Genomic DNA, 17,100 nt, shown 5'->3' with positions numbered 1-17,100 from the left:
TCTAGTGGAAAAGCGAAATAAAATGAAGAATCAGATGAAACTCTAGGACAAGCTGTTTTTAAGCAGCTTATTCAAAGAAAGTAGTATCTATTCATGAGGTAAAAAAATTGATCAGACATCTATACATAGTAGCAAATGCTACAGATTTTCAAATCAGGCTGTTGAATTTCAAAAATAAGTTGCAAAGTGATGCATATATACAGTATGATACCATCTCTGTAAAAATTAAACACACATAAAATAGTATAATATACTTGCTTATGAACACATACACACACCTCTCCATCCACTAATGTGACTTGGGCAAATTATTTAATTTCTCTAAACTCCTGTCTTCCTCTGGAAACTTCAGGCCAAGAACAGTAACTTACCTCTCAGAAGCAGCTGTTGTGAGAATAAGAGACAATGCACATAAGGCATTTAGCATAGTGTTCAGCAAACAGTCTGGAGAAGGAAATGGCAGCCCACTCCAGTATTCTTGCCTAGAGAATTCCATGGACAGAGGAGCCTGTTGGCTATAGTCCATGGGATCTCAAAGAGTCAGACACGACTGAGTGACTAACACTTAGCGAACAGTCAGTGCGCAATATATGTTTACTATTTCTATTACCTTGAAAACAACTGTCACAGAATAACTGCACCACTTAATTTTACTGTTTAATATTTAGATCTAAAAAGGAAATCTTTAATCCAATCTTGAGATGATATAAAGCAGTTTTTCTTATTGAAGGAGAAAAAACTGTTACCCACATGTTCAACTTCTATATTACATATTTCCTAAGTCAGAATGTGAGTCTGCCAATGTGTTTTAGGAGTAAGTTTGCAAATAGCTTTAGCATTAATCACCATTTTGACTATTACTCTATTACTTTATCTCTATACAAAGATCATAGGGATAGGAGTGAGATAATGGAAGAAAAGTGGGTAAAAGACCTTAGAGTATTAAGAGAAAATTATGTCCTAAGGTTGGAGAACTGAAGAAAACCATGCTCATACCTCACAAACTAGTTTCATAAACTGAAAAGCCAGAATAAACTCATAGCAAAAAAGTCCCTAAATTTAAATAATTTTTAATCTTAAATGGAAATTTAAACTTACTGCCCAATAATTTATTGCCAAGAGCATTAAAAATCTTCATAATTCAAAAATACTAGGCTTAAAAGTTGAGAATTTTCATTCAGCAAAGCTCTGCTGCCACCATCTGTTCAAAAGAGCAAACTACCTGAAGGATTTACTGTCAATCCAGAGAAGGCTCTGCACCATCTGCTGCTGCTGCTGCTGCTGCTAAGTCGCTTCAGTCGTCTCTGACTCTGTGCGACCCCACAGATGGCAGCCCACCAGGCTCCCCCATCCCTGGGATTCTCTGGGCAAGAATACTGGAGTGGGTTGCCATCTCCTTCTCCAAAGCATGAAAGTGAAAAGTGAAAGTGAAGTCGCTCAGTCGTGTCCGACTCTTAGCGACCCCATGGACTGCAGCCCACCAGGCTCCTCCGTCCATGGGATTTTCCAGGCAAGAGTACTGGAGTGGGGTGCCACTGCCTTTTCCAATGCACCATCTAGTACTCCCAAATTCTCAACAGGTATTACAGGATTCAGGAATGAGAAAGCGTAATTCTTGCAATCCTTCCCTAAAACCATAAATCATTCTATATTTTTGACAACACTTGTTTTTAATTGTAAAAACATGTAATAAAAAGTAACCAAAAAGTAAGCCACAGAACTAAATATCTGATAAGAAATAAATTTCTTTTTTGTTTCACAAAATAAATTTCTGATAAGAAAACATAAAAGCAAACATTTGTGACCTTAATCAGGCAACAATTTCTTAAAACAGGAGAACAACAACAACAAAATAGGTGAATGGAACTTAACTGAAATTAAAATTTTTCTCCTTCAAAGGATACCACCAAGTAAGCAAAGATAATCCACAGAATGTGCAAATCAGGTGTCTCATAAGGACCTAGTATAACCCAACTGAAAAATGGACAAAGAATATGAATCGACATTTATCCAAAGAAGGTATGCAAAGAGCCAATCAGCACATGAAAATATGCTCAACATCATTAGTCATCAGGGAAATACAAATTAAAACCACAATGAGATATACTTCATACCCACTAGATGGCTAATTTAAAAAGAGAGAAGTATGGGTGAGGATATGGAGAACCTAGAATCCTCACACATTGCTGGAGGGGTTGGAAAATGATGTAGTCACTTGCTTCTTAAAAAGTTAACATAGAATTAACACATGACCCAGAAATTCTACTCCTAGATATATAATCAAGAAAAATAAAAGCATATATTCACATAAAAACTTGACATGAATGTCCATATAGCATTAGTCACAACAGCGAAAAAGTGAAAAAAACCCATATGTCCATGAGGTCATGAACAGGTAAATAAGATATGGCATATGGCATATATACACAATGGAATATTATTTGGTAACAAAAGGCAATGAAGTGATTATACATGCTACAATAAGGATAAACTCTGAAAACAAGCTAAGTGAAAAAAGCCAGTCACAAGAGACCTCATACTGTATGCAATGTCTGCTGGTGCTGCTGCTAAGGCGCTTCAGTTGTGTTTGACTCTGTGCAACCCCATAGATGGCAGCCCACCAGGCTCCCCCGTCCCTGGGATTCTCCAGCCAAGAACACTGGAGTGGGTTGCCATTTCCTTCTCCAACGCATGAAAGTGAAAAGTGAAAGGGAAGTCACTCAGCCGTGTCCGACTCTTAGCGACCCCATGGGCTGCAGCCCACCAGGCTCCTCCATGGGATTTTCCAGGCAAAAGAGTACTGGAGTGGGGTGCCATTGCCTTCTCTGATGGAATGTCTGGAAATAAGCAAATTTATAGAGGCAAAAGTAGCATCAAAGATCACTGATCATAGATCACCATAACAAATGTAATAATAATGAAAAAGTTTGAAATACTCTGAGAATTAACAAAATATGATGTAGACACAAAGTGAGCAAATGCTGTTGGAAAAAATGGTGTTGACAGACTTGCTCAATGTAGGGTTGTCACTCAGTGTAGGGTTGTCACTCAGTGTAGGGTTGTCACAAACCCTCAATTTCTAAATGTAATATTTATGAAATACAGTAAAGCAAGGTGCAGTAAACAGGTATACTTGTGTATCTCTACTGCTATTTCATGTAGTAAAACGATTTTCATGCTTCTGATATCTGAATAGTAAAAGAATTTGAGAAAATTAAGTACAAACCCAGATGACATAAAGCCAACACTGTGTTAAAATGCCAGACTCCAAAACATTTCAGTGTGATGTTGGCATGCTATACACTTACATATGATACCTTCCACAAAAGTGAACTGTGAAATGAACCGTGGTCAGAAAAATAAGAATTCAAAAGACTATTGGTTACATAAGGTCTGGGGGAAGAGAACTAGAGGGAATAGGAATTGACTGCTAATGAGTGTGGAGCTTCTGTGACAGGGACAAAAATGTTCTAAAATCAGACTGTGAGGATGGCTGTACCTTCTTCTCCCTCTGAAACAAGTGTCACTATTTCCCCTACTAGTCCTGGAGAGAGAAACTTTGTCTTGAACTTTATAACCTCTAATATTAGAAAATAACCAATACTTGACCAAATCAAAGTTCAATGAGATCATAACTCACCTAGACTCAAATTCTTAACATTCCTTGGCTTCTTCTACCTACACCCACCCACATATTCTGTCACTCACTAAATCCTGTCCTAGTTATACTATTTGTCCCTTTTCGTTTCTACTAATACATGTATTTCAAGAACTTACTTCCTCACTTTTAACCTATAATACCTCTTAATTTGTTTCTGGGCCTTCAATTTCTCTTACTATGCAATCCATACTATAAACAGCAATTTCTGAAAACAAGTGTTATCTTAATGTCACCTTCAGGTATCTTTAGTAAGTTCATCAGAAGCACTTGATTGACAGTTATGGCATCATGGTGCAAAGAGAGGGAAAATTCAGATATAATACCCTTGGATTTTTATTTTTCTGACCACAGTTCATTTCACAGTTCACTTTTGCTGAAAGTATCATATTTAAGTATATAGCATGCCAACAGCACACTGAAATATTTTGGGGTCTGGCATTTTAACAGTGTTGGCTTTGTGTCATCTGGGTTTGTACTTAATTTTCTGAAGTTCTTTTGCTATTCAGATATCAGAAGCATGAAAATCGTTGTTTTACTACATGAAATAGCAGTAGAGGGATATACAAGCAAACCTGTTTTACCACGCCTTGCTTTACTGCTCTTTGCTTTATTTTATAAATATTACAATTTTTAGAAATTGAGGGTTTGTGACAACCTTGCATTGAGCAAGAAAGTCTATCAATACCATTTTTCCTACAGCATTTGCTCACTCTGTGTCTGTGTCACGTTTTGTTAATTCTCAGAGTATCTCAAATTTTTCATTATCATTATATTTGTTATGGTGATCTATGATGAATGATCCTTGATGCTATTATGTAATTATTTTGGAGCACCATGAAGAAGGCAAACTTGTTTGACTTTAAAAAAGTCTGTTAATGTACCTTTTATTTCAGTTGAACAATGCAGTGATAGTTTCAGGTGGACAGAGAAGGGACTCAGCCATACATATACATGTATCCATTCTTCCCCAAACTCCCCTCCCATCCAGGCTGCCACCTAACACTGAGCAGAGTTCCATGTGCTAAACACAGTAGGTAGTTGTTGATTATCTACTTTAAACATAGCAGTGTGTTCGGGTTCATCCCAAACTCCCTAAGTATCCCTTCCCCCTGGCAACCCTAAGTTCATTCTGCGAGTCTCTGTTTTGTTAAGTTCATGTCTCATTTCTTTTTAGATTCCACATATAAGGAATGTCACATGATATTTTTCCTTCTCTGACTTACTTCACTCAGTATGACAATCTCGAGGTCCATCCATGTTGATGCGAATGGCATGATTTCATTCTTTTTAATGGCTGAGTAATATTCCACTGATTATACGTACTACATCTTATTTCATTCCTCTGTCAATGGACATTTAAGTTGCTTCCATGTCTTGGCTACTGTAAATAGTGCTGCGCTGAACATGGGGGTGAATGTATCCTTTCACATCATGTTTTTCTCCAAGTTTATGTCGGCGAGTGGGATTGCGGGGTCATATGGTAGCTCTATTTTTAGTTTTTTAAGGAACCTCCATTCTGTTCTCCATAGTGACTATACCAATTTACATTCCCACCAACAGTGTAGGAGAATTCCCTTCTCTCCACATCCTCTCTAGCATTTACTGTTTCAAACTCAATTGACTTTTGAAAATAACAACAAAGGATTTAGATTATTACATAAACTTCACTGATAAAACAGTGGCAGGATTTGAGAGCACTGACTCCAGTTTTGAAAAAAGTTCTGCTGTGAGTAAAATACTATCAAGCAGAACTGCATGCTACAGAGAAATCGTCTATGAAAGGAAGAGTCGATCAATGCAGCCAATTTCTCTGTTGTCTTACTTTAAGAAATTACCATGCCATCTCATCCTTCAGCAACCACCACACTTGGTAAGTCACGGGAGCCATCAACATGAAGGCAAGATTATCCACCAGCAAAGAGTTTATGACTCGCTGAAGGCTCATATGATGGTGAACATCGTTTGGTAGTCAAGTCTTTTATAATTAAGGTATGTACATTTTTCTAGACATAATACTATCACACACTTAACAGACTACAGTCTAGTGTAAACATAACTTTTATATGTATTGGGGAACCAAAACATTCATGTGATTTGCTTTATCGTCATGTTGTGGTGCTCTGGAACTATGCCTATACAATTACAAAAGAAACAATACTATTTCCAACACAATAATCTTAGGGAAGAGGAAGCGGGGGGAGAAAAGAATACCTACATAAACCTAGGGCAAGTGAACTCCAAATTTAGCATCTCCTGAGAAGCCTGCTTCTAGTCAAAAACAACCTAACTACAGAAGATTACTTAATTATGCCCCAGAGAAGTGTACAGAAACAAAGGGAAATCATTCAATTATTTTATTTTATTTATCTCTTACTGCTAGAGGAACTTAAACAGTTAAATAAATACAGGCATAGGCATAAGATCTCTAGGAATTCAGTTCATCTTGTAGAGTTATATGTCCAAATTCAGAGTTACAGACCATTATTGTTACAGATCTACATAGCTTTTAAAAAAAAACTCGAGGAATTATATTCAGCAACAGTGCCAAGTAATTCTTCTGTTTTTCAACAGCTCACTTTGAGTGGAAGTTTTCCTTTAAACAAAATTAAATATCTCATGTTTGAGCTAATTTCCTTTTATCTCTCCTTCAGCCTTTATATAAATGATGCTTCATTATTAACACACATTTCTATATCTCAAGATCTTCCTGAAAAGGTAATTTAAAAAATGACTTGCCTTCAAACAGATTTAAAAAAAAATTCCAAAATTTATATACTTCTAACACAATATGAAAAATTTAAGAATCAAAACTTTCTTCAGCAAGCTAAAGAAAAAAAAAGACTACGAAGATAGAATGAGTGAAGGATTTTGAAGTCAAACAAACTTAGCTTCAAATTCCAGCTATGTGATTTTAAGCAAGTAACTTGTGGATCTCAGTTCTTCATCTATAAAATAGATATATTACTAATCTCATGAAGATGTTCTGAGGACTGAAATAATGAATGCAAAGTGCCTACTATATATATATATGTATATTGCAGATAATAAGTAAATGCTATTAACAACAATAAAGGTATCATGCCCCCAAATATATTCAAATTTAGCTAGATATTTTCTCTTTTGAAAAAAGATAAAACTGTCAAATATTAAAGTAAATACAGACTATAAGGTACATCTATTTACCAACTACTCAGAAGGGGAAAGTTAATATTTAAAATTATTTACTGCAGATAATTTTTTTTAAGTTACCACTTGAGTCAAAAATAAACAAGTGAATGTACTCAAACTCAATCCTAAAATAAATGGAAGATTACAGACAAATGTAAGCTAGAATTATATCTTTGGTTTTAACTTTTTAAATAGCTCATGAATTTGAAATGAATTTCAAAGCTCCATGTTAATAGCCTTCTCCATGGAAGAACTAAGTACTTCACTATATAATATGGATATAATGCTACTTAAAAGTATTAATTACTTCTGCCAAATTTTTATTTCAGCTGCCTCTAATAAAAGAAACAAGATCAGCTAATTTTATTTCAAAATTGTTTAATCACATGATTAAACCCTTCCCTTTGCCTTATAAAAATCTAAGTAAATATATGTATTTCTGGTTCTAGAAGAATGGTGGTAGTGATAGCATGGTTCCAAAATCTTTCCATAAAAGCACAGAGAACAATCAGGAAAACAAAGGCAAAACCTGTCAACAACATCTACCACAAAACCAGGTGAACAGTACTTCAGGTGATAGTGGTAAAGTGGTCACACAAACTCTCCAACAGACTGCAGTATAAAAAGTGGATAAAAAGAATTGTAAAAACACATTTAAAGGCAATGAAAACCTTCCCAAAGCAGAGAGAAGCCAGAGGACAGTCTAATTTTAAAAAATTTCAAGAAGTACAAATTACTAGCTTGGGGTTTACATAGCTCAGGGCTAGAGCTGCAGGAAAATGGTGGTATAGTTCATGCAGCAGAAAGTTGAAGCTTTATGGGTTTTAACTATCAGAGGATGGAGTGCAAAGCCGACAGAGCAGCTAGAAATTATGGGGTGACCCCTAGGAGGAAAGAAACCACTGAGAGGGTAAGTTCCATCTCTGCTCAAATCCTTGGCTGACTGCTATATACAGGAGGATACTCTGGGACACCAGTCTAACACGGCAGCAGTGGGAAGACAAAACAGAGAGCGGAAACACGCTGCTGCTGGGAAGATGGAAAGGCGGGAAGGGTAAGGAGACGAGGACAGGAAAGCCAACTGCCCTCTAGAATATAACATCAATCATTCCAGAATATAACAGAATCCAGAGTTTCCACAACTCATTATTTCCAATGTCCAGTTTTCAAGAAGCAGCAGCAAGAAAAAGAAAAGCAAAGAAAAAAGACAAGGTCATGTCACAAGCATATAGGAGCCAGTCTGAAGAGGCTCCAAGAAGCTACATCTGAGAAAATTTAGGCACCGAATAATTAAGCATGGTAAAGAATTATAACCATTGAAAAAAACAGGAATCCATGAGTGCATGCTGATAACAGATAATTATGGGATAAGGGAGAACTCTTGATAATAAAAGTAGAATGCCAAGGGCTATGGTTTTTCTGTATTTGTGTTAACATTAAAAAATTTTTTTAAATGATGTATTTTTGGAACCCAGTAAAACAAAACAACACTCTAAAAGGTGCTGAGAAAACAGAAGCTTTACAACACTGTAAGTATGACTCAGTGAAGAACTGACCTTAATTAGAACTTTTATCTATAATAAGGACAGGCTATCCTAAATATACTGCTTTAGAGTACAGAACTCTCACACGACAAAACTTTACAGGCTTTGCTTTCACTGACTGTAATCTTAGCTCGTTTCTTAAAAATATCACTGGTTGCTAAAACCAGAAAAACAGAAGAGATGAGATGAGAAGAGGCCCACTACACTGTTTAATGTATAAAGATGTAGAGGCAAATCCCTTCTAGAATTTGACATCAGATTCTCTCCTCCCCTGAAAAGCAGGCACGGTTTATCAAGAGATTAAAAACTAAGAAACCTATCAAGTTTCCTTCTCCAGAAAACTGACCTCTTTTCTACAAGGCTGTTTTTTTTAATCTAATTTATCTTCTATTTAATTGCACATGGGAATATTATTTTCTTTTGCAAAGTATCTAAAATCCTCTTAAAAGCTGAACTATAAAAATAATCTTAATAATCTTAGTGACTGCAACACTAATGTGAAATAATTTAGTCTTCTAATAGCAGTACTACAAACACAGCAGTTGAGATCTTCTGTGATTAAAAAACTAACTTTAGTCAATGCAAAAAAAAAAAAAAGGCAACTTCAGAATGACTGTGTTTGCTTTCTAAAACATTTGATTAAAGCAAGGTATAAAAACCAATTTTTACAAACACAACTATGTTTCCATTCCCAAGCTTTATTTGGGAAATTCAAAACTGTATTTCATATAATTAGAAAACAACTTCCCTTCACGGTGCAAGATCCTTTCAAATTAATGAAATTCAAATTCCAGTTCTCACAACTAAATGTCCAAAAAACCCAGTTTTCTATAAAGATTTACTTTTTTCTTGATAAATATGAGAATGATTATATCAAGGCATAATAACAGAAGTTACATCTACTGAAGCCTTAGTGTGTAGTAATGGCAACCCACTCCAGTACTCTTGCCTGGAGAATCCCGTGGACAGAGGAGCCTGGTGGGCTGCTGTCCATAGGGTTGCCCAGAGTCAGACACAACTGAAGCGACTTAGCAGCAGCAACAGGCACTACAGTTTATTTACCTATCTCTGATCACAATTACCAGCAAAGCAGCGCGCTTGTCCATTTTTACAGATGTGTAACTTGCCCAAGAACATGTAACTAACAGTAAAACCATAAGGCCAGGATGTGAACATAGCACTTGTAACTCAAAAGTCAGGATTATTTCTACTTCGCGTTGCCTTCTGAAGCATAAAGCTGTACAACTCCACTATTTTCAGTAAACGGTTGTCTATGAATACTTCTAACTTGTTTCCTCTTTGGCAAACTTTACTCTTAAATTACAACAGCTAAGTTTGGTAAATCTTCACACAGACTTCTGGCAGTCTGAAATTCAAAATAAAGTTAAGAAAGAAAAAAATCCTCACAGAGAACCAACCATTTTATTATTTCAAAATAAAGTTAAAAAAAAAGAAATCCTTGCAGAAAGCCATCACTGTCTGTGGGTGACGAGTATGATCCTTTCCTGGATTTCGGGAAAGCATTATTAAAGTTATATTTTACTTGATTCAAGATCAAGTTCAAAAATGCTTAAGAAACAAACATTTAAAAGAATATTAAGCTAGGGGATTTCCCTGGTGGCAGAGTGGATAAGAATCTACCTGCCAATGCAGGGGACATGGGTTCAATCCCTGGTCCAGGAGGATTCCACACGCTACGGAAGCCCATGTGCCACAACTTCTGAGTCTGTGCTCTAGATCCCACAGGCCACAACTACTGAAGCCCACGTGCCCAGAGCCTGTGTTCCACAACAAAAACCACCACAATCAGAAGCCTTTGCACTGCCACAAAGAGTAGCCCCTCTCACAGGAGCTAGAGAAAGCACGTGTGCAGCAATAAAGACCCAGGGCAACCAAAAGATAAAAATTTTAAAAATATATTATATTAAATTAAAACTACAACAACATTGGGCTTCCCAGGTAGCTCAGTGGTAAAGAATCTGCCTGCCAATGCAGGAGACGCAGCAGATGCAGGTTTGACCCCTGGATTGGGAAGATCCTCTGCAGGAGGAAATGGCAAACCACTCTAGTGTTTTTGCCTAGAGAAGCGCATGGACAGAGGACCCTGGCAGACTGCAGTCCATGGGCTGACACAACTTGAGAGACTAAGCATGTACGAACATGACAATACTAAGTGATCCCTATGACACTGTAACAACTTGGACATGTTTAAATAGGTCTCAAGGAGATGTGTGAACATGCATGCCTAAACGTTAAAAACCCAAGAAACTTCGAATAATGATAGCATGCTAATTTAGAACAATTTTATACACATACAAGTGGTCTACAGATATGTTCTAATCCTAACTGGTTTATACTCTTTCAAAAATTTGATCATTCTAAAACGTTCTTCTATTTGTTTCAAATATTTTCACATGAAGCTGGGTTTCAAAGAGGCAGAGGAACCAGAGATTAAATTGCCAACATTTGCTGGACCATGGAGAGAGCAAGGGAGTTCCAGAAAAATATCTACTTTTGCTTCATTGACTGTGCTAAAGCCTCTGACTGTGCGGATCACAACAAACTGTGGAAAATTCTTTAAGAGAGAGGAGTACCAGACTATCTTAACCTGTTTCCTGAGAAACCTGTAGGCAGGTCAAGAAGTAACAATTACAACTAGACATGGAACTCACTGGTTCAAAATTGGAAAAGTAGTACAACAAGGCTGTATATTGTCAACTTCTGTGCAGAGTACACCATGTGAAATGCTGGGCTGGATGAATCACAGGCTGGAATCAAGACTGCCAGGAGAAATGTCAACAACCTCAGATATGCAGATGATACTATTCTAATGGCAGAAAGTAAGGAGGAACTAAAGACTCTTCATGGGGGTGAAAGAGGAGAGTGAAAAGGCTGTCTTGAAACTCAACATTCAAAAAAACTAAAATCAAGGCATCAGGTCCCATCATGTCATGGCAAGCAGAAAGGGAAGAGTAGTAGTGACAGATTTTATTTTCTTGGGCTCCAAAATCACTGCTGACGGTGACTGCAGCTATGAAATTAAAAGACGCTTGCTCTTTGGAAGGAAAATTATGACAAACCTAGACACCATATTATAAACCAAAGATTAAAAAGCAAAGAGTCATGTTGATGTATGGCAAAACCAATACAATACTGTAAAGTAATTAGCCTCCAATTAAAATAAATAAATTTATATTAAATAAAAAATAAAAAGCAAAGATATCACTTTGCCGACAAAGGTCCATGTAGTCAAAACTACGGTTTTTCCAGTAGTCATGTATGGATGTGAGAGTTGGACCATAAAGAAGGCTGTGTGCCAAAGAATTGATGCTTTTGAACTGTGGTGTTGAAGACTCTTGAGAGTCCCTTGGACTGCAAGGAGATCAAACCAGTCAATCCTAAAGGAAATCAACACTAAATACTCATTGGAAGGACTGATGAAGTTGAAGCTCTAATACTTTGGCCATCTGATGTAAAGAGCTGACTCATTGGAAAAAACCCTAAAGCTGGGAAAGATTGAAGCCAAAAGGCGAAGTGGGTGGCAAAAGATGAGATGGTTAGATAGCATTACCGACTCAATGGACCTGAATCTGAGCAAACTCCAAGAGATAGTGGAGGACAGAGGAGCCTGGCATGCTACAGTCCATGAGGTCACAAAGAGTCGGATGCTACTTAGCAACTGAACAACAACTTTTCACATCACTAAGTGAAGCAGTCATGGTAAAAATATCTTAAGAGTTCTTAAGCCTTAAGCTTCCAAAATTGAAATAAACGAAAAGCATTTTTTTGTTCTTCCTCCAAAAAGGGGGGCATTATTATTTGTTCTTCTGTTTTTTCTAGAGTGTCATTTTCTGTTTTAGAAATTACAATAAACCACACAAGATGAATTTATATTCAGTAGGGGGAAAACTTAAAATACTGAGATTATAATAGTATATTTCCTTTAGTGTGAATTCTAGAAACTTGGACGCTATATGAATTGAGAGTTCTTTTTTTATAGTAACAAAAATGTTTAGAGGAAAATAACGTAAAAAAGATTTTAATAAAAATGAGATGAATGTTTCAACTTCTCAACACAAAGACAAAAAAGCAAGGATGAGTTGAAAACAATAATTTATTCTCTCCTCCATTAACAATTTTACGTATGCCTTAAACTATGTGAATAATACACAGCACCACAACACTAAGTAACTTTACATGGTCAGGTGTGTAACCACAGTGACTAAAAACTATTGAGACAGCGTGCTTGTTTCCACGATTAAGCTGTCAGCCGGGAAAAGGTGCTGGCACTATATAACCCAAGCCTACAAGGACTAACATAAGCACATGAACCACTGTCCAGGCTTTGTCCTTCAACTCTCCAGAAATACTGGTCTTTATTTTTATTTTTTGACAAGGTGATAACAGTCACAAAAAACAAACAGTACAAAAAAAGTTTATAGTGAGAAGTTTGGCTCCCACCTTCACCCCTGTCCAGCATCATTAACCCAGTTTCCTTCACCTTTTTCCCATAAAAATCTTTATTGGTTTCTTATATATTCTTTGTTATACAGGTCCTTATTAAAGTAAAGTAGGATACATATACTTCACAATTGTCATGTTTTTCTTCGTATCATTGATCTCAATTCAACATGACCTAAATAATGCCTTATCATACTCTCTTGATGCCTTCATAGTCTTGGGTCCAAGACTGACCCAAGGCTTTAGGTGAGCAGTATCTCAGATGCAGTAAGAGAATCGTGAGCAAAGGAGGCAACAATAGCTAGTGGTTAAAAGCCACAAGCAATAGACACAAGGAGCTTGGTATGTTTAAATATAAGGCTGGGAATGGCGAACTATGGCCCATGGACCAAATCCAGTCCACTGTTTGTTTTTCTATGGCCTGTGGGCTACCAATGGTTTCCACATTTTTAAATGGTTAAAAAAAAAAATCAAAAGAACTTTATGACACACAAAAATTATAAAATTCATATAATACAGCTTTATGCTTACACAGTCAAGTCAGGCTCATTCATTTGCCTACTGTCATATCTATGACTGCTTTCTTACTACAAGGCAGAGTTGAGTAATTGCAAAAGAAACCATGTGAATGCCAAAGCCTAGACTATTTACTTATCTGGCACTTTAGAGGAAAAATCTGCCATCCTCTTCTCTTAGGAAGGCCTATTTGGCTGAAGGACTGTGAGTGAGGGGCTGAGTACAAAAAGAAACTAGACAGGTAAAGAGGGGCATGCATGTCATGGTAATGATTTGGGTCTATAGTCTAAGGGGAATGGGGAAGCCATTAAGAGAATTTTAAGTAGGAAAAGGACAATCAGATATGCATTTTGAAAAGCTTATTCTGCTTGTCATATTGGTAACCAGTGTTAGGAGATAAGGAAGGAGGCTAATGTAGTAAGTAGTTCAAGCAACGTATAAACACAGCTTAGACTATAGGGACGGAAAAATAAAGAGGCTGGGCCAGATTATTTCTGAGATTCCCTTCCAGCTTAAAATTTAAGAATCACAAGGGTTTACAAGTCTGGTTTTGCAACTTTCCAGGGTATTTTTAATTATCAAAAACAATTTTCCAAACTGTTATGCTATGAACAGCTTTCTAACAGGTAGTAAGAAATATGCTAACAGAGCATTATGTATCTAAGAAGTCTGGAAATTAGTGCAGGATAAATGACTTCCCCCATTAGCATGCTTTCTAAAATATAGTTTATATTTTCTATAAGTTGGAAAGGACTACTCTTATGAAATTTACCACTAAAGAATTTACAGATAATATAATATAAATTAACACAGAGGGGAACAAGCACAAATACTGCTCAAGTGCACTTTTGGTATACCTTCTTTCCTCTAAGGTAGTAATAATAACAAAGAACATACCTGCTACATTCTAGCAATGTAACTTTAAGGCGGCCTTCAGTAAGTGCCCATTGTTGTATATGGATAAGCTCTTCGTCGTCGTCTTCAAATCCTTGCAAGGTTTGGAACGGGAAAAAAGGCTTATACCTGACAAAAGTAAAGATAAGTCTAAATTTCTGAATAATAAACACCACACTTTAAAGCACAGTAACAAAACCTACCTGTAGGAAACAACACAAAGCAAAACACCTAATACTTAAATTATAAAACCAAAGTTTACCACTCTCCCGCATAACTGGCTGCAAATGGTGCTTTCTTTGCGGCAGTCAAAACTTCCTGGTTTTTCTGGCATGACCTCACTGACCAGGCAGGACTCCGGGAAGAAAGTTAAAGAAAATCTAAGGCCAACCAGTGGGCTCTGAAACTTGAGTGGGGAGGAGAGAGATTCCTTCTGGACCAGATGGGATCTTGTTCCTACAGTAACAAGATCAAAATTCAGAATGCACTGTTCCATGGAAATAATATAACTGGATAGTGATTAGTACTAGATAATGATAAATAATAACACAACAACAATTAACAGCAGCAAAGGTATTTAACAGAGATGTTTACTATTTGCCAGGCAGTGTGCTAAGAGCTTTACATGCTTTATATCTTATTCATGCTCACAATCCTGAGTGGGCAATATTACTAGCTTCCCTTTCCAGATGAAGTGAGGGTTAGAAAGGTTAAAGAATTTGTTCAACATTACATGGTGAGTAGCACAACCAGAATTCAAGCTATTCTGACTTCATCAAAGCTCAAACTACGTAACACTTCCATTATGTAGTGTTTATAAACAAACACTTCCATTACCTATGAATTATTCAGGTCTTTATGTGTTCGTTGTTAATACTCTAGGTTTTTATGGAGATGCTTGTGGTGAGTTACAAACTGCAGCTTTAAAAATCTTTACTTTGACACATAATTCGTACTTCTCCATTTAAGCAAAGGACAAAGAAAATAAGAGAAAATTGGAGGTGAGGGTCTATAGTTTTCAATTAACCCTACTTGCTGTCACTAGGTATAACATCTGCCTGCTCAAAAGTTTTATGCCTTCTCACTAACCATACAATATAAAAGATAGTCAAAAGTTCTTGGTTTCATATTCAAGGTCTACCAAAACCAATCTTTCCAATAGCATTTTTCCTTAATAGAAACTTTCCAATCTCGAAGAGTAGTCACCTCATGAACCCAGAAGATGGCATGTGTATTCCTGCTTTCAAGCCTTTTGCACAAAGTGAAGGTTTCCCCTATCCCTCAAAGCCTACTCAAACCCTAAACAACCAGATTTAGGTCCTCAATCATGGTAGACCACACACACTGCTTTCATTCTTCTTTATCTTATGGTGATTTAAAAATTGCTGGGCATTTATGCCTTGAAGTCTCAGATATAATCTGGTCTCACAATTATCTAACCCCTCACACATACCATCAGGACTGAAGCATGTATTGATCTGGTTTATAAAAATCCAACATTAAAAATGAAACAAATATTAAGAAAATATGAATGGCCCTCAACATTTTATACTGAAAAAGATTGTTAGAGGGAGAGAAATACTATTTTACGGTTGCCCGCTAAAACAGGAGTAAAGAAAGGCACTTCTCAGGGAAAGGTGAGCAGGCACACAGACAACGCTCAGTGCTCTTCTGTTTCTGAAATGGATGGAAAGCAGAAAGGCCCCTTTAGTTTCTTAATTTCCACTGAAGTTATTTGATTCAGACAGACTGGCGCCAAATTTCTGAGAGGAAAAAAAGTTAGAAACTACATCTATCATAGAAATGACAGATGATGTGGTAGCTGAGTGTTTTTAATAAGCGTTATGACTCCTGAAGAACATGTTACAGTCACTCCATTAAAAACAAAAAATTCGCAAAAAGCACTACATACACTAGCAACTGTGAATAATCCAGGTGCTAAATCACAGCTGCTCTATGAATTACCTTCTCTTGTCAAATATAAAGCTAAAATTCAATTAAGAAATTTCTCACAGGTGTGTGACTTCAATGTTACAAGCAGTAAAATCTAATTTGGGTTTATTAATACTTCTAGGGGTGTTGCTGAAAGGATTTCTGCACAAAAATAAACCAAAATTTTAAAAATGTATTCCATTTAAAAATAGCACACTAAACAGTGGGATAAAGCTACTTGTTCAACACCCTCTCATCATTCACAAAAACAGAATCAAAATGGCTTAAAGACTTTAAGACATGACACTGTAAAACTCCGAGAAGAGAACACAGGCAAAACATTCTCTGACATAAATCATACCAGTATTTTCATAGGTCAACCTCCCAAGGCAACAGAAATAAATATAAACAAATAGAACCTAATCACACTTATAAGCTTTTGTACAGCAAAAATAAATAAATAAATAAACAAAACAAAAAGATGACCTACAGATCGGGGGAAAATATTTGCAAATGATGCAACTGACATGGGCTTAATTTCTGAAATATACCAACAATTCATATAACTGAACAAGAAAATAGCCCAAAATAAAAATGGGCAGAAGATCTAAAAAGACGTTTCTCCAAAGAATAAATACAGACGGCCAGTAAGCACATGAAAAGATGCTCAACATCACTAATTATCAAAGAAATGCAAATAAAAATTATTACAATGAGGTACTACCTCAAACTGGTCAGAATAGCCATTATTAAAGAGTCTACAAACGAAAAATGCTGGGGAGGGTATGGAGAAAAGGGAACCCTCCTACCTGGTTGGTGGTAATGTAAGTTGGTGTGGTCATAGTCACTCTAGAAAACAACAGAGAGGTTCCTCAGAAAACTAAAAACAGAATTACCGTATGATCCAGCAATTATACTCTTGGG

General features: G+C 36.5%; 1 protein-coding gene across 1 annotated transcript in view; it reads right to left on the bottom strand.

The window, feature by feature from the left end:
- PDZD8 (PDZ domain containing 8) overlaps positions 1-17,100 on the bottom strand; it is a 77,336-nt gene that overhangs the window by 35,545 nt on the left and 24,691 nt on the right. The window contains exon 2 of the mRNA XM_013975244.2: positions 14,248-14,373. Within this exon, the coding sequence (XP_013830698.2) occupies positions 14,248-14,373 (126 nt within the window). The remainder of the gene's footprint in view (positions 1-14,247; positions 14,374-17,100) is intronic.

Source organism: Capra hircus, chromosome 26 (genome assembly GCF_001704415.2).
Source record: "Capra hircus breed San Clemente chromosome 26, ASM170441v1, whole genome shotgun sequence".
Taxonomy (NCBI): domain Eukaryota; kingdom Metazoa; phylum Chordata; class Mammalia; order Artiodactyla; family Bovidae; genus Capra; species Capra hircus.
The sequence above is the reverse complement of the archived record's forward strand: the minus strand, read 5'-3'. Positions and strand labels throughout refer to the sequence as shown.